The 25,108-nt window shown below is 33.2% G+C and overlaps 2 protein-coding genes and 1 long non-coding RNA gene across 3 annotated transcripts; 2 read left to right on the top strand and 1 right to left on the bottom strand.

Moving 5' to 3' along the window:
* The first annotated feature begins 2,480 nt into the window (after nt 1–2,480).
* LOC112799991 (probable beta-D-xylosidase 6) lies at nt 2,481–8,567 on the top strand. The gene is made up of 6 exons (XM_025842015.3): nt 2,481–3,351; nt 3,824–3,990; nt 4,109–4,206; nt 4,283–4,630; nt 4,932–5,348; nt 7,694–8,567. Exons 1-6 carry the CDS (start codon nt 2,533–2,535, stop codon nt 8,299–8,301), a joined length of 2,457 nt encoding a protein of 818 aa, XP_025697800.2. The 5' UTR covers nt 2,481–2,532; the 3' UTR covers nt 8,302–8,567.
* Nucleotides 8,568–11,535: 2,968 nt separating this feature from the next.
* On the top strand, nt 11,536–13,682 carry LOC112799990 (uncharacterized). The gene is made up of 3 exons (XR_003201288.3): nt 11,536–12,705; nt 12,849–12,936; nt 13,315–13,682. It is a non-coding gene; the product is annotated as an uncharacterized lncRNA (long non-coding RNA).
* Nucleotides 13,683–17,763: 4,081 nt separating this feature from the next.
* LOC112799989 (glycine-rich domain-containing protein 1-like) lies at nt 17,764–24,355 on the bottom strand. The gene is made up of 9 exons (XM_025842013.3): nt 24,138–24,355; nt 23,529–23,700; nt 23,257–23,374; nt 22,912–23,166; nt 22,106–22,561; nt 21,428–21,966; nt 21,082–21,265; nt 20,647–20,802; nt 17,764–20,313 (listed from the first exon to the last, which is right to left on the bottom strand). Exons 2-9 carry the CDS (start codon nt 23,684–23,686, stop codon nt 19,654–19,656), a joined length of 2,526 nt encoding a protein of 841 aa, XP_025697798.1. The 5' UTR covers nt 23,687–23,700; nt 24,138–24,355; the 3' UTR covers nt 17,764–19,653.
* Between the last annotated feature and the right edge of the window lie 753 nt (nt 24,356–25,108).

Genomic DNA, 25,108 nt, shown 5'->3' with positions numbered 1-25,108 from the left:
ATTTTTAAGGATCAATATATTAAATTTCTACACAGATGGATAAATAATTCAAAGAAGTTAACCCTGGCTAAATTCCCATTTTGACCCCTCAGATTCACGCGATTACTCAATTTGGTTCTCAAAATTCAAAATTACCTATACTAGTCCTCCAGATTCAAGTTCGGGTACCAATATGGTCCTTCGACTCTTTCCGGCGATGATTAGGCAAACAGAGTACTAAGATGGCACTCTCCCTGCCACGCTGGATGATGAGTAAACGACGTCGTTTACTCTTGGCGCCCAAACAAGTCAAAAATGAAGAATAATGGAGGTAGAGAAGAAAAAAAATGTTTTATTTTGGGTCTCCATCATTTCTTCTCCCTTCATATACAAAGCAACGACATTTCCAACTTCTTTAGGTGTCAAGGATAAACAAAGTCGGTTAATCATCATCTAACGTGGCAAGGAGGATGCCATCTTAGCATTCTGTTTGTCTAGTCATTGCCAGAAAGAGTCGATGAACCACATTGGTGCCTGAACTTAAATCTGTAGGATCAATATACATAATTTTAAATTTCAAGCACCAAAATAAGTAATTGCGTGAATCTCAATAACTAAAATGGGGATTTAGTCTTCATTATTAAACTTTTAAGAAGTCAATGCTTAGTTATTATATTTTTCACTACTTGGGGATGATTCTCTTTTGTGTGAACTACTGTGGAGAATGAACCAAAGAGGTGATACAACAAGTGGCCACAAGAAACACTTGAAAATGCTCCTACAAAGCGAAATAATAACAATAATAATAATCAATTAATTATCTTGTCGTAGCTTATGATTTCATCCAACTTGCTTGGAATTAGTTAGAACTTTAGTGTTGATTTTCAACAATGTTTACCAATGTTCACACAATGCAACTAGACACACATTATTTTGCTAAAAGCAAAAGCCAATGCAAGTGTGTGTGATTTTGTATTTAGCTATCATTTTAATTTGTTTTATTTGTTGAAGGCTGATGTGATATATCGCAATTCAAAGAAATCATGATCACTTATTCATTTCACAATTCACACCATGGAAATAGTGGTATTTATGGGTTTTGAAATTTAATCAATCTCTTATGGTTCAGTGTAATCACACTCACTCACCTTTCCTTCCATTGATTATTAGTACACTAATACGCCATAATCTACTTAATTTTATATAGTTACCAAAAATACTAATTTCTTCCTCCTTTATTTTCCAGTCCAAAACAAGTAATATATAAAAAAAATTCACATGCCAAATTAATTTCTTAAGCAAATCTTGAGAACGTGATGTTACATTACACAATATTAATTTCAAGATGAGAGATCATGATCAATTGACTTTGACAGCTTAATTACTTGCATTTGCATCCAACATGAATTATGTACGGCCATGTATATAAGTTCTCTTTCGTTAAAATAGATCAAGGTAATTGTGGAAAAGTCTAAAGTTAAACTAATAATAAGAAATTAAAAAATCAATAATAGTGGTAAAATGAGATGTGATGTAGGTCCTCTTAATTAAATGTAGCATCTTGGACTCAAATTTACCATAATTAATTTGATAATATTGTTTGTTCTATATGGATCGGAATAATGTGTTAGTATAACACTATAACTTATGCCATTATCCATCTAAGTAGAAAAATAGGCACATAAATATGTTTCTTCTTGAGTCTTGGGTCAGGATTCCTTACAACGTACAATATATAAGAATATAAATTATGAAAGATTCCAAGAGGAATATGCAGAACCTTGGTGGAAGCAATGAAGCATGCAAAAAATGGACATGGAATTTGGATAAAGAAAAAAATTGAGGTATCTGGACCTGTGAGAAGGAATAAATGTGGTTTCCAATTATGGAGAATCTATTAGAGGGATTTGTATTTTTCAATAGAAAAATGTGAAGAGAATATATTCCCTCATTCATACTTAATTTTTTTTTATCAGATGGATGGGATAACTCCAATTTTAGGTATCACAACATTTTAACATTATTTGAAGAAACCGAAACACAAGATCGAAGACAAAGATAAGATGCCGATTTTTTTTTTTTTGAGCTGTCAAGTTATATCAATCTCCCACTGATGACGTAAGTCCTCTTTTTTAACAGTTTTTTTTTGGGTTCCAAATTTAGTCTAACATGTTTTTGAGTTTTTGGACTGGAGGTAAGACGTTTATGAGCTTACTACTACTAGATCACATCCATATAGTTGAGTGCAGTGTATGTCTATATATTATTTTTTTTCATTTTTACTATCTTTGGGTATTTTCATGTTTATTTGTTTTGGGTCTGCACTCTCTTGTACAACAGCAGGCCCAATAATCTTGATAGGAATTTGGTTGCGCTTGGTCGGCTTGGAGCCCAGATTAGGATGCAAAAGAATTATTATCAATTTTTATTTATAATTATATATAATAAAAATATTTTTTAAATATATCTCTTTATATATATTTAAAATATAATAATTAATTATTATTAAAGATAAGTTAGTAGATAATACTTTTCCTTTAAAAAAACCAAAAAATGTTGACTGACATTGGAGAAACAGAAACAAGTCAAAAGCAAATGACAGTGATTGTGTGGTTCTCCCAAGATGAGCATCGCCATGAATGGAGGTTTTATCTTTTCTACTTCATCCTCCTCCTGCTTCTTCAATCAACCACGCCGAACCCACTTGCACTAGATTACCCGTGCAAGCCACCATACCACTCTCACTACCCATTCTGCAACACCTCCCTCTCCATCCCCGCCAGAGCCACCATCCTCACTTCCCTACTCACACTTTCCGAGAAAATCTCACTTCTCTCCGACAACGCCTCCTCCGTCCCCACACTCGGCATCCCCCGCTATGAGTGGTGGTCAGAGTCCCTCCACGGCCTCGCCACCAACGGCCCCGGCGTCACTTTCAACGGTGTTGTTAACTCCGCCACGTCGTTTCCCCAGGTCATCGTCTCCGCCGCGTCCTTCAACCGGACGCTCTGGTCCCTCATCGCCGCCGCCGTGGCTGTGGAGGCCAGGGCCATGTATAATGTTGGGCAGGCTGGGTTGACTTTCTGGGCACCAAACATTAACATTTTTAGGGATCCAAGGTGGGGGAGGGGGCAGGAGACTCCAGGGGAGGATCCCATGGTGGCTTCTGCTTATGGAGTTGAGTTTGTGAAAGGGTTGCAAGGTGGCGCTGGAATGATTGGGAATGAGGTGGTCTTGGGGGAGAAGAGTTTGTTAGGTGATGGTGGTGATGATGATGATGCTAGGCTTATGGTGTCTGCTTGTTGCAAGCATTTCACTGCTTACGATTTGGATATGTGGCACCAGTTCTCCAGATATAACTTCAATGCTGTGGTAACCCTTTTCTTCTTTTGGTTAATTGGTTAGTTCTGCAATCTGTATTGTGTTAGGGTGGATTGATCCAATAGGAGGAGGAAAAGAGAGATAATGCTAAATTATAGGTAAAACACTTAACTTAAGAATGAGTTAGATTTAAACCAACATACATGGTTTATGATAGCATATAATGCCATTATTTGAGTTGTATAGCTGAGTTTTTCCTAAGGGGGAAATGGCTATGTTGCACAAATACGAATGCGAGTATTTAATATAACACAGTATGATGCCTAAATACGGCAATTTTATGAAAAGATTTGTCACAATAGGAAGTTGAAGGTAATATAGTGTTTGATGCAAATATGCATACATGAATATAAATAAAGTATTTGTGAATAGTAGGGAAAATGATTTGTTGTTGTGGGTGGAATCGGATTGCAGGATTGGCATGCTTTTGGGTGAAAATGGTTCTGCTTGGTTGTGTTTGTAGGTTTCAAAGCAGGATTTGGAGGACACCTATCAGCCCCCGTTTCGTGGATGCATTCAGAAAGGGAAAGCGAGCTGCTTGATGTGTTCCTACAATGCAGTTAATGGAGTTCCTGCTTGTGCTGATGCAGATCTCTTGGGACTGGCTAGATACAAGTGGGGATTTAAAGGGTAAGGCTCCTTTGAGCAACTTATGAACTAATTTGATTGAAAAATTATAGTAATGAATTAAGAGCAGTTTTCTTGGTTATTATGGATGGTGGTTTTGAGTTTTGACTATTTAGTGTAGGTATATTACCTCAGATTGTGATGCTGTGGCCACTGTTTTTGAGTATCAGAAATATGTGAAATCCGAGGAGGATGCTGTTGCTGATGTTCTCAAAGCTGGTATTTGTTTGTCATTTCATGTGTATTGGTTAATAGATAGTTTTCCTAAATATTTATTTCATCGGTTAAATTTTAGGTGTGGATATTAATTGTGGAACATATATGCTTCGGCATACTGAATCTGCCGTTGAGCAAGGAAAGGTGAAAGAGGAAGATATAGACAGAGCACTTTTTAATCTTTTTTCTGTTCAAATGCGTCTTGGGTTATTTGATGGAGACCCAAGTAGAGGACCATTCGGCAAACTAGGGCCACAGGATGTTTGCACCCCACAGCACTTAACACTGGCACTTGAAGCGGCAAGGCAGGGTATTGTACTGCTGAAGAATGATAAGAAGTTCCTTCCCTTGGATCAGAATAATGATGCCTCCTTGGCTGTCATTGGCCCTATGGCAGTTTCAGACAAATTAGGAGGTGGCTACTCAGGTATGATTTTTGTACCCGAGCATTATAAATTCTCAATTTTGATTGTTTCATTTGTTTTATATTTGTTCAAGTGATGGGATTATATGCTATATAGAGTCTATTAATCCTAATTGAGACAAAATCTTTTTATATTTGTCTTTGTCTCTCCTTCCAAACATTTTCTTTCTATTTGTCTCCGTATTTGTGTCTTGCAATACAATCCAAACAGAACCTTTGAACATGATTGATGCTATGCGTGCTTCTCTATCGTTTGGAGGATCCTGCTGTTGCTGAACCATATTTTCTTGTGTTTAAATCGTAGGAATTCCTTGCTCCTCAAAAAGCCTATATGATGGACTTGGAGAGTTTTCTAAGAGGATTTCATATGCTCCTGGTTGCCATAATGTATCATGCAATTCTGATGATGGTTTTGCTGAGGCTCTTGAGACTGCCAAAAAGGCTGATTTTGTTGTTATATTTGCTGGCCTTGACATGGCTCAAGAGACAGAGGATCATGACCGTGTTAGTCTAATCTTGCCTGGTAGACAGATGGACCTTGTATCAACCATTGCCGCTGTTAGTAAAAGCCCAGTGATTCTTGTTCTTACAGGTGGAGGACCACTTGATGTCTCTTTCGCGGAAAGAAATCAGCAAATTGGAAGTATTCTTTGGGTTGGATACCCTGGGGAAGCTGGTGGAAAAGCACTAGCCGAAATTATATTTGGAGTGGTCAATCCAGGTATGTACTGTTATATCTATAAAATATAAATGAATACCGTGTTTAGTTGCAAGTTTCTAAATTATTCTTGATTCAATGTTAACTGATTTGGAAGAGCTTGACTAAATTTTGACTTGAATGAAAGAAATATGTAATTGAGGGAAATTCAGGAATCGATCATTCCATTGAGAGTGTGAATAGACAATAAGGATGTCAACAGTGTTACCTGCTTATTTTCATTTGTGAATGCTATGAGTCACAAGAATTTGAAATGACTGTGCCGTATTATGTTTGTTATTATCTTTTTATAATATGATTTATTAATTCTATTAGGTAAAGTAAATTAAATAAAAAAATAACTGTAAATAATAATAGTAAAAGATTATAACATACTAAAAAAAAGTATTAAAAATACTAAAAATATACTATATAAAAAGATCATCTAAGAACTTTCAGATTTGTTTCAATTACTATAAAATAAATATTTAATTTTTTTAATTATTTTTAGTATTCTTTTTTATAATTATAATTCTCGTATACTATGTTTTAGTGTAATTTTTTATAATATAGATTATGATTCTATTAAAAAAATAAATTAAATAAAAAATTAATCATAAATAATAATAAAATCATAAACGTTTGATTCCAAATTAATATTAAGAATAAGATTATTGAGAATAACATTCTTACGTTAATACTTAAAAAATGTAACATATTTAATTAAATATTCTTATATATATATATATATATATATATCTAAAATTTATATTTTTTTATTTTTATTTAAAAATATATTTTGTCTATTTTTATATGTTATTTTTATTTTAGTAAGTAAATATTAATTTTATTATAAAATTAACTAATAACATTAATTTAAATATCTAAATTAAAATGATAGGATAATATAAAAAAATTATTTAAGTTAAGGTCTATTTTAGTAATTTTTTATCTAAAAGTGATTTTAAATGGTATAAGTCAAACAACATTTATTTTACTATAATCAATTTTGATACAAAAATTACCAAACATAGATCATTTTAACACAAACTTACTTCTTATCAAAATCCGTTTACAAACTGTAATCCAAACACACACGAACTTAGCTTAAACCTACTGAAAAGCTAAACAATCTAGATTAAAATTTGTAAACAAAAAATTATATAAAATTAATTTTGTAAAATTAATTTTAATAAAAAATGAGTTAATGTTAATGTAAAAGGAATCTAAAAATTAGGATTTTTAACTTTATGTAAACATAAATTGAAAGGTAGAAGCAGAATCATCTTTGTTTTTAGAAAAATAATTGAAATTTTGAAAAAAAAAAAAAAAAACTAAACCGCGTATTTAGTGTTTGATGCTCGAACCGTTAAACCAAAGACACCTTAGTGTTAAATTAAATCAATAATAAAAATAATATCAAATGATAGGTTAAACTAAATTAAGTTTAATAGAAAGCATAAACAGTGACACTGAAAGATGATTACAAAATGCATCCGACGTTCCCGATCATACGTCCTCTGGATCGTCGAAGTTTGGATCTTTGGCATCCAGAGCCACCGGGCCAATCTCCATCTGCCAGTAGTCTTGGCCGCCGATCCACGTGTACTTTCCGCCGTGGCCTCCCTTCTTAGACGTTCCGCTGAATCCGCTGGCCGATTCCCGGCTTTTCTTCGTCTCTAAAAGCATTCTCTTATATAACTTGCGGACCTTTCCCGAGATCATCGCCTTGGGGTTCTTTCCCTCATACTTCATTCTCACTGTTTTCGTTTTTCACACTTTGAACACTGATCACTGACTAGGGAAAAGGAATACAATGTATTCATAATAGAGCACAAGTAATAAAGTAAATTCTAAAATTCTAGCCAAACAATATAAATTAGATACAAAATACCTGAAGACCTTTAATTATCGATAAAAACTTTTCTTCTTCTAATAGTACCAAGGTGCTATGCGCATTCAGCAAAAATTAATCCTTGCTCACAAAAAATTGTATTTAGAGATAAGGGAACAAATTGTGATTTTTTACTATTGTTATACATACATATATATAGTATGAGTTTATCTTATCAAAAGTTTATCTTATTAAATCTTATCTTATCAAAAATTTATCTTATCTTATTTTTAATTTAAATTTTTTAAATAGTTATTCAAATTATTAATATCTTTTTTAACAATTATACAACAAAAAATAAATTAAATTAAATTATAAAAAATTTATATTTCAATACTATAATCTAATAAATTTCTAAATTCAATAAAAAAATTTATTATATTCATTTTTAAGTATGGATGACTATAAATCTACAATTGCTGTTGGTTAATTCTCAAAGGCGATGTCTTTGAGTATGAAATTTGTTTTGATGCAGCTGGAAGGTTGCCGGTGACTTGGTACCCAGAGTCGTTTACCAACGTTCCCATGACTGACATGAGCATGCGAGCTGATCCTTCTCGTGGATATCCGGGAAGGACCTACCGATTTTATACTGGAAGTAGAGTATACGGATTTGGGCATGGCCTAAGTTACAGTGATTACTCGTACAAGTTCTTATCAGCTCCAAGTAAACTAAGTTTGTCTAAAACTATCAAACATAACTCCAGAAAGAGTTTATTAAGTCAGTTAATGAAAGCAGATTACAAAGTTGATTATGTTCGAGTCGATGAGTTGCAAAGTTGCAGCTCATTGAGTTTCTCGGTGCACATTTCTGTGACGAACCTTGGTGAGTTGGATGGAAGCCATGTTGTGCTGTTGTTCTCTAGAGGGCCAAAAGTGTTCGAAGGCTCGCCGGAAGCACAGCTGGTCGGATTCAGTCGAGTGCACACTACTACTTACGAATCTACTGAAACAAGCGTTTTGGTGGATCCTTGTGAACACTTGAGCTTTGCAGATGAACAAGGAAAAAAGATATTGCCCCTGGGAAATCACATTTTGAGCCTGGGGGATGTTGAGCACACTTTTTCAATTGAAATGTATTGAATTATTGATGACATGTCAATTGTGTAAATTTATTGATGACATGTCACACAAATATAAATGTCTATCAATGCTATAATAAATTTCTTGAAAACTGATATTTGTACTATTTTTTTTAAGTGGAACAAAAAAAAATTGTTAGAGAAGTTGTAAGGTGAAATATCACTTTGTAATCAGTTGAGACAAAAAAAATATAGAGGATGTGTTCCCAGTACATGTAACAGTCCTCTAATAAATTTGGACATGAATAACTTTTGATGAACATTAAAGATTGGTTACTTTTTAATGGATAGGAACTGTAACAACTAAGCCAAGTTGGAGTTGGTATAAGTAGTTAGAATTCAGGTCTTGGATTCATGGTCCTCATTTCAAGGATTTGATTTTTCTCCTGTCAATGTATATAAATTCTTTAAGGCACTGTTTGGAGTAGTTGGAAATTGGAATTGGACCTTCCCTTAATAGAGACTACAAATACTACTATATGGAGATTGCACAAACCCGAATACATAAGCAAGCAATTGATTTATGCAATTTGATTTTGTGGAGTTGGTGAGTCCAACACATCCTATCAATAAATATCCATGTACTTAACCCCTAACCCTAAGGATAAGACAATGTGTTTAATACTTAAAAAAAAAAAGGCTCAATTACCGCATGAATTTATAATTGAGACTATAAAAGGACAAGAAAAATGAGACAAATGATTTTGATCCATCCAACATGGCAGCGCAGCAGCGAGAATATGTTGAAGAATGCGAATTGCAGAAGTATATCGTGGGAATTACTTCGAATTAATATTCAATTTGGTTTTTAAATTTTAAGATTAGATTTAATTTAATGGGTAAAAAATGTATATAAGCCAAGGGGAGTTTAAAATTACTTAAATCAGCCAAACAAAATTTCGATACATCATTCTACCAAAGAACAAATTAATGTAATTCGAATTAATACAATTTGAATTAAATTTGTATGTAATTCGAATTGATATAATTTGAATTACTTGAAAGCATTGACAACACGTAATTCGAATTAATATGTCACGAATTATAAACTTAGAGTTCGAATTGTATCAATTCGAATTAGTAGGGAGACGTGCTTTAAAGGGAGTTCGAATCAAGTTGATTCGAATTACTCTATTTTCGAAACTAGTAGTAATTCGAAACGATATAATTCGAATTACTCCCTTTTCGTAACAAATTCTAATAAAATTTTTTAATTAATTTATTTAAATTATACTAAAAAAATATTTTATCCAATGCAAAATAATTTTAAAAAAATAGCTTAAAAAATATTTTTTAAATTATTTTGCATACAATAAAATATTTTTTTGTGGTATAATTTAAATAAATTTATTAAAAAATATTCATGAGCTATCAAGAATGGGCAGAAGAGTATTGTATAAAATTCGAATTGCTCACCGTATAATTTGAATAAGGCTTGGTTTGGTAAAGCTTTTACTTTTTAAGAGTAGCTTATGAAAGTTGTCTTTTAAAAGACGACTTTTTAAAAGCTACAACACTTGCGTTTGGTAAAAATCTCATTAAAAATAGTTTTTAATAAGCACAAGTACTATAATTATGTTTGGTAAAACAGCTTTTAAAAATTAAAAAAAATATAATAAACATATTTATAACAAAGAATAATATTTTTTTTTCAAATTTTAGAGACCAATAATTTAAATATTTATTTGATTTACTCTATATTAATATAAATAGAGTTATCATTAGTCAATAATAAAACTTGTACTGATACGTCTATTACCCATTTATATATATTGACTCACTTATACAAATCACAAAATATGAGACACATATCTCAAGTAAAATTATATGAAGATTGTGTTAGAATTTGTGAAGGTTAGGTTGAGAAATTAGAAATATATGAGAATTCCAATGGCAATATAATGACAGGAAATATGTGTGGAAAAATAAATAAAATATATTTTTAATTGTTTTGTATGAAATAAAATATTTTTTTTTAATTTCTAAATTATTATTGACTATGTAGAGTACTTTATTTAAAATTTGAGTACCTAAGTCATTAGAACATTACAAATTTTTATAGTACTCCTAACATTTTTAAGCCATTTTTTAAAATTATTTTACATAGAATAAAATATTTTTTGTAGTATAATTTAAATAAATTTATTAAAAAAATTTATTAGAAGTTGTTACGAAAAGGGAGTAATTCGAATCAACTTGATTCGAACTCCCTTCAAAGCACGTCTCCCTACTAATTCGAATTGATACAATTCGAACTCTAAGTTTATAATTCGTGACATATTGATTCGAATTACCCAATGCTTTCAAGTAATTCGAATTATATCAATTCGAATTACATACAAATCTAATTAGAATTGTATTAATTCGAATTACATTAATTTGTTCTTTGGTAGAATGATGTATCAGAATTTTGTTTGATTGATTTAGGTAATTTTAAACTCTCCTTGGCTCATATACGTTTTTTACCCTATAATCTTTAAAATCTTAATAGACTCACATTAGATTCCAAAATTTGTAATAGTAATTAGCATAAATTTTTGAGCTGATTCTCGTTAACGATGTGACGATATGTTGATTTAATATATTAACTTGTTGCGTTTTGAATTCTTCGCTTATATTCTATATGATCGAGATCTATTAGAATTTTTAAAATTTGACTAACTTATAAAATTTTCAAATTAAACTTATTATGGTCATTTTTATAAGAATCTTAGAAAATCAGTGAAACTTATAAATAAAGATCAGTTATATAAAATTTAAACGAAAAATCTAAATCTTGATAAGTTAACATAAAAAAATAATATATCATTTACAAAAATTAGTTTAAAAACTAATACAAATTATTATTATAAATTTTAGAATATGAATTAAATCAATTATAATTTTAAGAATCAATTTCAGTTGGATATCAAATTTGAAGGACCAAATTGTACTCAATTCGGATACTTCATTGGTCATCCAAATTGTGTGTTCATACTTGATAGTTACGCTGAAACTTGTTTGCGATTGTTGGTCGGCAAATATAATCATCAATCTACTTCATAGTTGAAAAAGTCAAATTTCCTTTTATATTATGGGCTTGTCATTTAATTTAATTTAATTGTTGGCGTTATGTAGTTATTATCTGATATATTATTTTCAACGAACACAATCTATTAATTAAGGAAGAAATAATATGATTTGTCCTAAAATGTTTATTATATTAAAAGGCAGCAAATGCAATACATCGTCCTATAAGATGAAAATTGTGATATGATTACGTGGGCACAATTTCAATCTGAAATTCGTAGTCCAATTTGTGTTACAAGATCACAAGATAAGGCCTTTGCTAGATTGCTTCCTTTTCTTTTTATCACAAAAGTAACTCTAAGTCTTAGGCTGCGATTTAAGCTTTTCTAGGAATTTTACTATATTTTTAAAAATTGTCTATAAAAACATATTACTTTTATATTTATATTTGTTTAAAGTTTTAAATTTTAATTTCTTAATAAGTAATTTATTTCCTTTAATCTCAAAAAGTTGGTATTTAATATTTCTTATGTCAAAAGAATAAAAATTACTATGTAAGTTTACTCTAATATCCTATTTCTTGTCAAATAAATCTTTTATTAATATTGGAGATATTTTAAAAATTATAAAAATATTCTCGAGAATATGCAAATATACAAATGCATTTATAATTTATTATTAAAAATATTAAGTAAATGAGATTTAATTTCCAGCTTAAAGTCATAATAAAGATAAGCACGGCATGGGTATTAATTTATTAGTTGCTTAATCCTCATACAGTCACACCTAATGTGGGTCACATGTCCCACTTTTTCAGAAATCATCCTCAATTCAATTTTGGTTCCTCTCCAATATTCCCACACAACATTATCATCCTATGGCTATTAATTGGCCATGTGGAACGTTATGAATTTCACCAAGGCACCACATGCTGCGACGTAGGTATAGTTGACGTGGAAGTGTCCCTGTCAAGATGGGACGTTTTATATAATTGTTTGTTGGTAAAAATTCAGATGAAGTCAACTTTATGTAAAGTTGATATTTAAAAACCGTTAAATAAAAATTTAGTCAAATCAGTCAAATCATCTAATAACTTTTGGTATCAACTTCACGAGAAGTCGACTGCACCTGAGTTTTCACGTTGTTTGTTAATTAAGAAAACAGTATTTCTAGAAAGTGCTAGGTTGCAAATAAGGACTACCCCAGGTATTTAGTACAAATTTGAAGACAGAATGTGATGTTGTTCTAATAGTCAAAAACCAAGTCCCTTTCTGCTAAATAAATAAATATTGTGCAACCTGGGTTTCATAGTAACAGAATAAATCTCTTTGCTTTGTGATTATTTTGGTGGAAATGAGTGATCCCAAGTATGCATATCCCTACCCTGCTCAAGGAGGTACCCTTTTCATTTCTTAGTTCTTATATTACTATAGTAATTAATTTTTTGTTTACTATAGTAATTTTTTATATACACTAGTTTCTCTCCATATATATGCATGATTTTAATTTCTTTTGTGGCGGAAATTGTTGTGTTGGTAGGTTATTATCAAGGTCCTCCAGTGATGGCACCCCCACAATATGCTGCTGCACCACCACCAAGAAGAAATACTGGCTTCCTTGAGGGATGGTAAGCTTCCCAATTTCATATTCTGCCATCTTTTATTATTAATAATTAAATATACAATTATGTTATTTATACACTAAAATTATAAAATACATATTAAAATATAAATATATATTAAAAATAAATAATTATATATGTATTTATAATATTTTAGTATCAGTTTTTGGCATACAAATAATATTTTTGTTATTCAAAGGATAAGATGAACCTAAAACTGTGAACAAGAAGATTAAGATCAGAGAATGTTTTAATTGGATAGCAATTAGTGTGTATTTCAATTAAATGCATTAAATAAATGAAATTAAATCCTAACAAATAAGTGTTATATATCTTTTTTTTTTTGTGTAACTTATGTTTTTTCCTTCTTTGTTCCCTGCTCAGTCTTGCAGCTTTGTGTTGTTGCTGCCTCCTAGATGAGTGCTGCTGTGACCCCTCCATCATATTCATCAGTTGATCATGTGATATTATTCCGACTAAAAGAAGAAAAAAAATAAAATAAAAAAGGTTCAAGCTATAGTATGCAGTTTGATATATATATTTCCAGTTAGAATATGGTAACTTGAGTAGTTATATTAGTTTGGTTGGTTTGTGTTTGTAACATAGTGGTTTCCATTTTCCAACTTGGGTGATCTTCACGGTGTGGTTCTGCCTATGCCAGAAGTTCTCTAGTCATTTGATTTGTAATGTGGAAAATTGAACAGTTAATTCTTATGAATCGATTATTGGGTCGGTGGGTCCCATTTAATTAATCTGATTTTATTTTGTTTTATTGTCTATTATGTTACATTGTTTTGAAATTCGAATTGGATTTGGAATGTGGAAAATAACTTTGTAACATACCGTGAACGTGAATGATGGGGACAACTTTATGGGGGAGGTGATTCCTTTTTCTAATAATAATAATAATAATCTTTCTTAAATCTTAGTATTGGGAGAAATTGTTGAGTCACACTAATATAATAATAATAATAATAATATATTATTGCATGGGATAGTAAATTATAGAGTTAATTAAATATGCTCTTATATGTTACATGTGCTACAAGGACACATCTTAATATTATAAATTAAATTTGTTTTATTAAAAATATAAAAATGTACATTTTTAATATATTTATTAAAAAAAGGGATAAATTTTCGTTAATAGTAATTTTAATATATATTAGGACTCTATAATTAAACTTATTATTTTTAATGACAATATATGTAGTTGAGATTAAGGATTTGTATTATTATCATATTTAATCAAGAGTAGCCTGAAAAATCAGGACATCCATTACTTTCGGTTGTGAAGCAAAGCACATCACAAATGGTGATCAAATGGAAGCCATCACAAGGACCTCCACAACAAGAATATTATATTATATTACACCAATTCTATACTAAAAGTGTTAAAATGTCTTTCCCTTTTTTTTAAGGAGTTCATGTGCTGTTATTATTGGACATTTTTATTAAATCGTTTAATAATTTATTTTTTATTATAAATTAGAATAAAATTAGTTTATTATAGCAATAATAATAAATTCAATTGTCTGTCTTGTAATGATTAGATTCGATTTGATCCGATTAAATTATACTATCTAAATCGAATATCTTTAAATTTTATGTAAGTAAAATACCCACACTTAATTGGCCCTAGGATTACTCACTCATATAAGCGACGCTATCATATTTTTCATCTCTCAAACTCACTAACACTCATAATAATAAGGAGAGAATTTTTTTTGAAACAAACACTAAGTATTTTGATTTATGGAGAGATCATTAACAACATAAATATGAAGCCTTTATATAGGCAAGCCTTCATAATAAAATAGTAATTTTTATAACAACTAAGCACTAGTTGTAATGATTCAAGAAATAAGTAAAAATTTTACTAGTCAAATTCCTTGTTCAATTTTGTTTCAAATTCTTAGTCATCAATCTCAAAGCTTCCAATTCATGATTCATCATTCTTCTAGTATGGAGGTGATGAGTACAATTTGTTCATGATTCTTCCAACTTGATTTGTAGCCTTCAATTTTGACTAGGAGATAAAGTTTGACTTGTGATTTTTCTAGCTTCTAGTTTCATCACTTATAATTCTTGTAACTTCTAATTTCATGATAGTTCTAGTATGGTATAGTTGTACTACTCTCTTAGATATTCTTGATTTAATTATCTAACATTGCCTCCCTTAAATCAAGCTTGTAGAGTTTATCATTCCAAGCATCTTCTTCAACTTGTTAAATACTTCTGTTTTCAACGGTTTTGTAAAGATATCTGCAACTTGGTCTTCAGTGGGACAGTACTCAATCAAAACTTCTTTCTCATTCACCAATTCTCTAATTTTGTGAAATCGAATATCAATATGCTTCGATCTTCCATGGAATACTGGATTTTTGCAAAGTGCAATAGCTGACTTGTTATCACAAAATATTGTTGTTGGAGTACTTTGTTTCTCGTTTAACTCCTCAAGAATTCTTCTTAGCCAAACTGCTTGTGTTGCACAACTTGCTGCTGCTATATATTCTGCTTCTGCTGTAGATAGTGCTACTACTGGTTGTTTCTTTGACGACCATGAAATTGCACCAGAACCAAGATGAAATACAAACCATGAAGTACTTTTTCTTGTTTCTATATCTTCGGCCTAATCACTATCAGTGTAGCCAACAAGATTTACTTCATTAGTATTCTCATAATAAATTTCATCATTTAAAGTACCTTTGATATATCGAAGAATTCTCTTTACCGCTTGCAAATGGTTGATACAAGGCTCCTCCATAAATCTGCTAAGCAAACCAACTCCAAACACAATATCTGGTCTAGTCGCAGTCAAGTATCTCAGACTTCCAATCAAGCTTTTGTAGTATGTGGGATTTACTGCTCTTCCTTTATCTTCTCTCAACAATTTGAACTTCTCTTCGACTGGAGTAGAAAATGGTTTTGAGTGCTCCATCTGAAATTTCTTCAAAATATCATTTGCATATTTCTTTTGAGAAATGAAAATTCCACCATCTTTTTGAACTACTTCAATGCCAAGAAAGTAAGACATCAAGCCCATATCTGTCATTTCAAAGTGCTTTATCATAGCCTTCTTGAATTCTGCAATTATCTTCAAATTGTTCCCAGTAAAGATCAAATCATCAACATAAAGACACACGATCAAGATATCTCCATTTTCAACGAACTTGATATAAAGAGTATGCTCAAACGGACATCTTCTGAAACCATTCTCAATGAAATAAGAGTCAATCTTCTTGTACCATGCTCTTGGTGCTTGCTTTAATCCGTACAAAGCTTTCTTCAATTTATAAACTTTATCTTCTTTTCCAAGAACTTCATATCCTACAGGTTGCTCAACATACACTTCTTCTTCTAAAGTGCCATTTAGAAATGCAGACTTAACATCCATTTGATGTATCTTCCACTTATTTTGAGCCGAGAGTGAAATAATCATACGAATAGTATCTAATCTAGCAACAGGAGCAAATACTTCAAAGTAGTCGATACCTGGTTTTTGTTTGTATCCTTTTGCAACTAATCTTGCTTTGAAACGATCAACTTCACCACTAGGTTTGTACTTAGTCTTGTAAACCCACTTTACTCCAATCGGCTTCTTATCTGCTGGTAAATCTGTCAGCTCCCATGTGTCATTCTTCTCAATGGCATGAATCTCCTCATCCATTGCTTTCTTCCAATTGTTGTCTTTAAAGGCTTCTTCAAAGTTCAACGGCTCACAATCTGAAAATAGAGCAAAGTTTATGATTTCTTCATCGGACGGATTGTTGTCATTGCCAACTTCATAATCTGCTAATCTAGCAGGTAGTCTCCTCTCTCTTTGAGGTCTTCTAGATGATTCTGGTTGTTCAGTTGTGTCTGGTTGTCTTTCTTCATTATCATCACATGTATTTGAAATTACAATCGACTGCTTTTCTGTCTTTGTGTTCCAGTCCCACATGGCTTTCTCGTCAAACGTCACGTCTCTGCTGATGATCACTTTCTTTGTTTTTGGATTGTACAACTTGTATGCTTTTGAGTCTGTGCTATAGCCAATAAAGATACACTTCTCGCCTTTGTCATCTAACTTCTTCCTTAATTGATCTGGTACGTGGGCATAAGCGATACACCCAAAGACTCTGAAATGATGAATGGAAGGCCGCTTTCCACTCCAAGCTTCCTCTGGAGTTTTATCACGAACACTTTTTGTTGGACACCTGTTTAAAATATGAACTGCTGTTGCGACTGCTTCTGCCCAAAACTCTTTAGGCATTTGTTTTGACTTGAGCATGCATCTGACCATATCCATGATGGTTCTATTCTTTCTTTCAGCAACTCCATTTTGTTGAGGAGTGTATCTAGTTGTTAGTTGGTGTTGAATTCCGTGTTGCTTAAAGTATTATGAACATGTAAGATATTCTGTTCCTCTGTCTGTTTTGAGAATTTTGATTTTACAGCCACTTTGTTTTTCGACAAATGCCTTGAATGTCTTAAAGACATCACATGCTTCTGATTTTTGCTTCAGAAAGTATACCCATGTATATCTACTAAAATCATCAATAAAAGTGATAAAGTACCTGCTACCACCATTACTTGGAACTTCTACAGAACAAAGATCTGAATGCACAATTTCAAGTAATCTTCTAGCTCTCCAAGACTTTCTTGTAGGGAATGGATCTCTGTGCTTCTTTCCCAGTTGACAAATCTCACAAACACAATTGGGAATATGAATCCGTGGTAGACCAGAAACAAGTCCTTTTCTTGACAGGTAGTTTAGGCCAGAAAAATGAAAGTGCCCAAACCGCATATGCCACAACCAGTTATCATCAAGTATCACAGAACTCATGCAAGAGGGATTAACATGTTGAATTTTTAACGGAAATATTCTGTTTGAAGTCATCTTTGCTTTATCAATGAACCTTCCATTGTTGTCAAATATAGTGCAATATCCACGATAAGTTATCATCTTATATCCCTTCTCAGATAATTGCCCCATACTCAGTAAATTGTAATCAAGTTCAGGAGCATAGAAAACATCAGAAATATAACTCAGAGAACCATATTTCAATCTAATTGGTATGTGCCCTTTTCCTTCAATAGGGATCTTTGTACTATTACCAAACTTCAATAATAGTTTAACTGAATCATCTATTAAAGAAAATAACTCCTTTCTACTAGACATATGATTACTGCAAGTCTGCAAGCATTATCCAAGTACCATATATTTTCATCTTCAGCACATGAATTACTTGTAAAAAATAAAGTCTGAGTACCAGGATTATCATTTGTGTTTTGATGCTGATTTTCTGCAACGTGTGCTTGATTGTTATTCACCATTTTGAATCTGCAATCTGCTACTTTGTGTCCATACATTCCACAATGAAAACAGTTGAAATTGGTTCTTTCTTGATAAAAATTGCCTCGACCTCTTCCTCGGTTGACAGGGCTGAAATTCGTTCCACCTCTTTCTTGATTAGGTGGTGTAAAATTGTTGTAACTTCCTTGGTTGTAATTGCCACGACCTCTACCTCTAAAACTTCCTCAGCCTCTACTGTGAAAATTAAAACCTCGACCTCGTCCTTCTTGTGTACGGCTTGATTCTGCAACGTTGTTGAAATTCACTCGACTTTTCAGGGCTTCCTCGGTTGATTTTTCTGACTTCTCCAGTATTCTACTGATGTGGCTTTCCATGGTTCCTTGCAACTCTGCAATCGTCATAGTATCCATATCGTGAGACTCTAGTATCGTAGTCACCACATGGTCATACTTCATCGGCATGGTGCGAAGAATTTTCTCCACCACTTTGCTATCGGGCATATCTTCTCCATAGACTCTCATCTTATTGACAAGATCTGTAACATGAGTAAAATATTGCTCAACGGTTTATGAGCTAGACATCTCGTACCTTTCATATTCTCTTCTTAAAGACTGTAGCTTTGCTTTCTGAGCTTTATCTACGTCTTTGTATGACAGCTTCAACGTGTTCCATGCTTCCTTTGCACTTTTGGCATTTGCTATTTTGCCAAATACCGTATAATATGCTCCTTGATGAATTTGAGATAACGCCAATTGATCTCTCCTTTGTTGGGCAGCATCTGCTCCTTCTTGCGAACTTGGTTCAATGAAATTCCACAGGTTCTGGGCCTTCAAATGGGTGGACATCAAAGTCTCCCAATAACTATAATCAAGTTTCCCATCTAACTTGGGACTGGACCACACAATATTGAAAGTGTTTGCCATACTGACTCTATGAATAAACAACTATGTGAGAACTCTCTCACACCTCACAAACTCTCAAACACCAGGCGCTGGATTAACCAGCTCTGATACCAATTGTAAGTAAAATACCCACACTTAATTGGCCCTAGGATCACTCACTCATATAAACGACGCTATCATATTTTTCATCTCTCAAACTCACTAACACTCATAATAATAAGGAGAGAATTTTTTTGAAACAAACACTAAGTATTTTGATTCATGGAGAGATCATTAACAACATACATATTAAGCCTTTATATAGGCAAGCCTTCATAATAAAATAGTAATTTTTATAACAACTAAGCACTAGTTGTAATGATTCAAGAAACAAGTAGAAATTTTACTAGTCAAATTCCTTGTTCAATTTTGTTTCAAATTCTTAGTCATCAACTCTCTCATGTTTATTTAACGAGAGATTAATAGTGCTAATTACAGAAATTAAAAGCTGATATTCACAAATCACCAAAGCAGGCTTCATGTTCATGCAGCCACTGCCTTATTACTGTCCATAAAACCACCACCACAACCACCGCAACCACCACCACAACCGCCACACCCACCACTCTTATTCATGTTCTCACCTCCACATCCTCCACCACATCCCCCTGCACCACAACCACCACTCTTTACCATGCTACCACACCCTCCACCGCAACCACCACAACCGCCACCACAACCTCCGCAGCCACCACTCTCTACAATGCTTCCACACCCTCCCCCGCAACCAGCACCACAACCACTTCCGCAGCCGCCACTCTTTACCATGTTTCCACACCCTCCTCCACAGCCTCCGCCACAACCAGAACCACATCCACCACCACTTCTAACCATATTTCCACACCCTCCACCACAAGCACCATCACCGCAGCCTCCACAGCCACCACTCTTTACTTCATTGTTCCCAAAGCCTCCAGCTGAGCCTCCAAGCTTTTTTGTCAACCCTGCAGCATTTCCACTTGACACATTATTGATGTTTGAGTCCACTCCCTTCAGTTCTATCTTATCTTTTGCCTCATCTGAACCATTCACCTTCAGATCTTTACTCTTAGCAATGATGCCTTCAAACCCTTCTTTCTTCATCATGTTAGAAGCAATGAAAGCCAATATGATCCCAGGCAACACCATCCACTTTTCCTTAGCCTGTTCAATTTTACACACAGAGGTTAATATAAAATAATGGGACATTTTTATGTGCATTCTTGTGTATATAGTAGTATATTTCATCTATATGCAATAAAAAATATGTACTTTTTTATTCTCGTATGTCAAGTTAAAGCATACTCTTTTATGGGATAATGTTTCTGACCCATATAAGATAGGTTTGACGTATGTCAAGTTGGTGCCTGGTGGGAACCAAATCGGATAAGTATAAATAATACATTTCTTATATTGTTTGGAGCACTCAGCACTTGTAGCTTGAAGAATATTTAATCAAATTGAATTATGTGCCTTCTTAGCACGAGGATATGGTACCATGACAATTCTTGATCTCAAGTCAAGCAATGCTACTGCTTTGCCATAAGGATCTTCTGTGGAGAATTCGACTGCGGTTAACAAGCCCGTTTCATTTGCTTGTTTCCCATGGTGCCTAGCTTCATAGTCTAGCTTTCTTCCTGGGAAGAGCTTCACCTGTACCAGAAATCACAAGAGTTAGTGATCAGTTTCTCATAGATTTCAAATCCATCACCACGTTCAACTTCACTGAACAAGGCTATCTTGAAATAATGTAAATCAGAGTGAGGTAACCCAATCAATGGATACGCTTAAGCATGAAATTTTTGTTTGCCCTCAAGAAAGTATGGCAGACTTGTTTCACTAAATAGGGTCAATTACGTGGATCAAACCTCGCTAAAGTTTCCCTGCATGCCAATATATTTTACAAACAAATGATTTTGAATAAATGCATACCATCGTGGAGCCAATAAGCTCAAAGAGATGACCATCATTTTTTATTTTCTTAAACAACCAGAGGTTGTTCATAACAGACCATCCATCTTCCGTTGTGTTAGCCAGAACTCGAGTTTCACCAGAATTCATGAGGCCAACAACCTCCTTTCCTATACTTCCTGTGTTTTCTGAGTCCTTCAAATCCCTACAATATAATAATAAGTGAGAGGGACCACTAAGATTGTTTGTTGCCTAACCAAATTTTATTGGAAATCATATGGAAAAACGATTGCATTGTTCGAATTGGCGGCATAACCATAAGGAATCAATGCATGCATTTATTTTTCAAGTAATTCCTAAACTGTACCTCATTAGAAGGCTTATGAATGTGATGCCAGTTTCATCTGTGGCATGAGTCCAGCTCCTGGCATGGCGAGCCCTAACAGGAAGATTGAAGAAACATGCATTTTTCGAAAATGGGGATGACCGAGTCATTTCAAGCACATATGGAGCAGAAACTGGGACAGTAAAGGAGATGGCTACTCTTAACATGATTGGCTTTGAGCTAATTGTACCAGAACTTGGCACCAACTCCAACCATTTCTCAACAGAGAGTTGTGAAACTGGGTCTAGATAGTCTTTCATGGGGAATGAAGAAGATCCCAATGTCTTTGCTGATCTTCTAATTGCTAAGCTAGAAGAAGAATGTGACATGAGCTCAAAATGTAGCTCCCCTGTAGGCTCACACTGGAATGATGCAACTTGTTTTTCTTTAGATTCTGACAAAATACTTAGTCTCCTTTTAGCATTAAGAAATGCATCAGGCTGTGATTTGGAAAATATGACATGAAGACCTCTTTCTTGTCCCTCGGGTAAGTTTTTAACCCCAACAAACTCTAACAGAACCTGAAAAATAATTCAGGCGTAAATTACATCTACAAGAACGTAATTCTAAGGTCGAGTTTATGCTTTCCCCGTTTCAAAATCTCTGCCAATTTAATTATTTAAACAAAGTAGTTAGGTGAAATATCCATGTATAAAGTACCTCCACGATTTTCCGATCTTGTAGCAAATTTTCATGTGGATTTTCATCTGAAGGAACAACCTTCTTGCGAATCATGGTAGATGAATAAGGGCTACTTGTGATAGGAGATGGAGCATTACCCCTATACATTGCTCCAGACTTCCAATATCTTGTACCAAATGTGTTTTCCCACTGTTTTGTTGTTCCAGAAAAACCAGTATCCAGTTTCTTTCCTTTAGTTCTGTCTGAGTCTGTATCATCATGTTCCAGTACTTTTCCAAGTGCTTCGTTGAGGTCTTTACAATAAGAAGCTGGATGCAACTGGTGAGAGTGCCAGATTAGGTCGATGTCATAAGTCGGAACACAGAAGCGCTTGATACCCTTCTCCTTGTTGCTCTTGATAAGATACAGGAAGCCTTTGTACCTGGCCACGGCTTCCCTGATAAACAGATCATTTTTCATGTGGGGTCTTGATACCTTTCACAAAGGAGAAATATAGGATCCATTCAGAAGATAAACATTTTATGAACTTTCCATGAACAATAATTGACCATTAATAAAAGAAACTACAAAATAAAAAAATTCCCAAAACCACTTGTTATTCAACCACAAATAGACCAACCAGTGACCTGTGGACTAATCTCATTTGGTAACTATCTCATGACAGAAATATAGAGATAATAGAAGACATAAATCTGTTCCGAACAGAATACATATATAAAAAAGCAAGGGAAACATCTCTATCTTGGGACAAAATTTTCCTAAATTTGTGGTTACTCAAAAACCTGAGACAATAGAAATAGACAAAAACACGAATTCTCCATTACCTGGTAAAAGAATGGACTCTGCCTCTTGGCAGCTGAAACCAGATCATATTTGGTGTATTTTGCAAGACTTGAAATCCTTTCAGAGATATCCTCTGGAAGAAGGTTAGTCAAATCAACATTGTAGGGCTCATTAGGATACATTTTATTCCATATTTCTTCAGTTTGCCTGCTACAAACTCCTTCAACAGTGGAGACAACACCAAAGTTGTCGAGCATCCGACCGTAAAGTTCCTCGCAGTCAGACTTGTATCTTACCTGTGGAACAGAACCAAAACATTACATTAGCATCTCAATTCCACCAAACAATCAGGAACATGTAAATATTTTTCTGGTCTGAAACGCTACCGGGTTGAGCTTGTGACAGTGCCAAACCCATTCACAGTCAAGAGGAACTACCAAAGGCCCTTCAAAGATCCAAGACTCAGAATGTTTCGCGAGCAAGGGAAGCCAACAAGCATTGTACCTAGTTATGCATTTTCATTGAGTTAAACTAGACAAGCAAACCAAGAGTTTGAAGGTTAAATCCTTTCTCACAGGAAAAATATCAAACAGCTGGTAGATGTGAAACTCCATAAACAGCAAGGGAAACAAATAAATATAATTCAGAGAATGTTCACCTATAGATTGCCCTGTCAAGAGCAGAACCATCATAGAGGTGACGATTCCTATCTACAGCTGCAAGGAACTGAAGCTGTTTTTTCGCGGCGGCTTCAAGGTCCACACTTACTGCAATGTTCTGAGCTTCCATCCACTCTAATTCTTGCTGTGGTTCCATTCTCTCAATTCAACCTGCAAAACACACTCTCTTTCAGAAACAATCTGGTATAAACTTCAACCGTTAATATACTTTAAGACATATTAGTCAACCATATATGTCATCAAAACTGAAAATTTATCCAAGGAGAAACAAAATTGATCAGATTCTTGTGTTATCAGAAGGAATGGTACCAGACAATGAATGTGGCAAATTCAGATAAAAAAGAGACCTTGTATCACAATTCAGAAGTTGGTCAACGAGAAAGATTAGAGTGAAAAAGAAAGGGACCTAATTTCCAAAATCTTTGAAACCAAAACTTAAGAGTGTGTTCCTGATCAGATAAAACACTATGATCATCCACTATGTATAAAGTCAATTGGTTTTTGAATCACTATTCACTACTTCAAGAAATAAATAAATACAAATAAAAACAATTGACTCATATTTCTTTCCGTTAACGGTTACATACCTGGAAAGTGGAAACAACAAAGGCAAAAAAGGTGTTGGTTCTTGTACAGAAATTTGCTGAAGGAGAATGTGTTTATGAAACAGCTTTTATATATCATTAAATACATATAATATATATTGATTGATAAGATATAATTGGATTACATACTTATTGTGCATGCAACATTAATAATTGAGATATCATTGGGATAGAGTTGTACTTGTACTGCAGCTCAAACTAGTACCAAAATTGCACGTCAACAATCAAAGGTAGTACAAGTTTTTTTTTTTGTTGCACATGGCATCTCGGATTAATTTGTCGTAGATCTAACTTCTATTGAAGGATGGCCAATGAGTTATTGCATGTATAAGAGAGATTTAAATTCTCGATACTTAATTAAACTGATCACTTGACAAATCTAAGACAGTTAAAGGCAGTACAAGTTGAAGTAGTCAAGTAGCTACTCTATCCAAAATTAAGGCTCTCTCATTTATATGTATATATAATTTTAATATGAGATAATAGAATTATTTATAATCTAACAAGTTTGATTTTTCATTGTAGCCAATTTTATAGAATTACTTCTGAAATGTTATAAAAGTTACATAATTGGTTATATCTCTGATATAAAAGTTTATACAAATGTAATTTAACCAATTAAATTGAACAAGTCTGTCTGGATTCAAGTTCAATCCAATCGAATTTAATTATTATAGTAATATATAGATAAATAAATAATAAATGAATTCGAGTAGAATAAACTTTGATATTGTAATAATGACAACAAGAACCTTCATTTTTGAGAATTAAAAATTGCAATGGTTGTGGTGTATACAATTTTATTTTTGTTATTTTCTAAAACTTTTAATCAGTATCTGAAGAGTAATGATTCAGAAATTCAAAGTGAACTTCCCTTGTGTCGTACGAAATGCTATAAGTATATATGTATTATATTTCCTTTTCTTAGCATCTTAATCATGCCATAAAGCACT

This window comes from Arachis hypogaea, chromosome 5 (assembly GCF_003086295.3).
Source record: "Arachis hypogaea cultivar Tifrunner chromosome 5, arahy.Tifrunner.gnm2.J5K5, whole genome shotgun sequence".
Lineage (NCBI taxonomy): Eukaryota > Viridiplantae > Streptophyta > Magnoliopsida > Fabales > Fabaceae > Arachis > Arachis hypogaea.
This window is presented reverse-complemented; position numbering and strand designations above follow the sequence as displayed.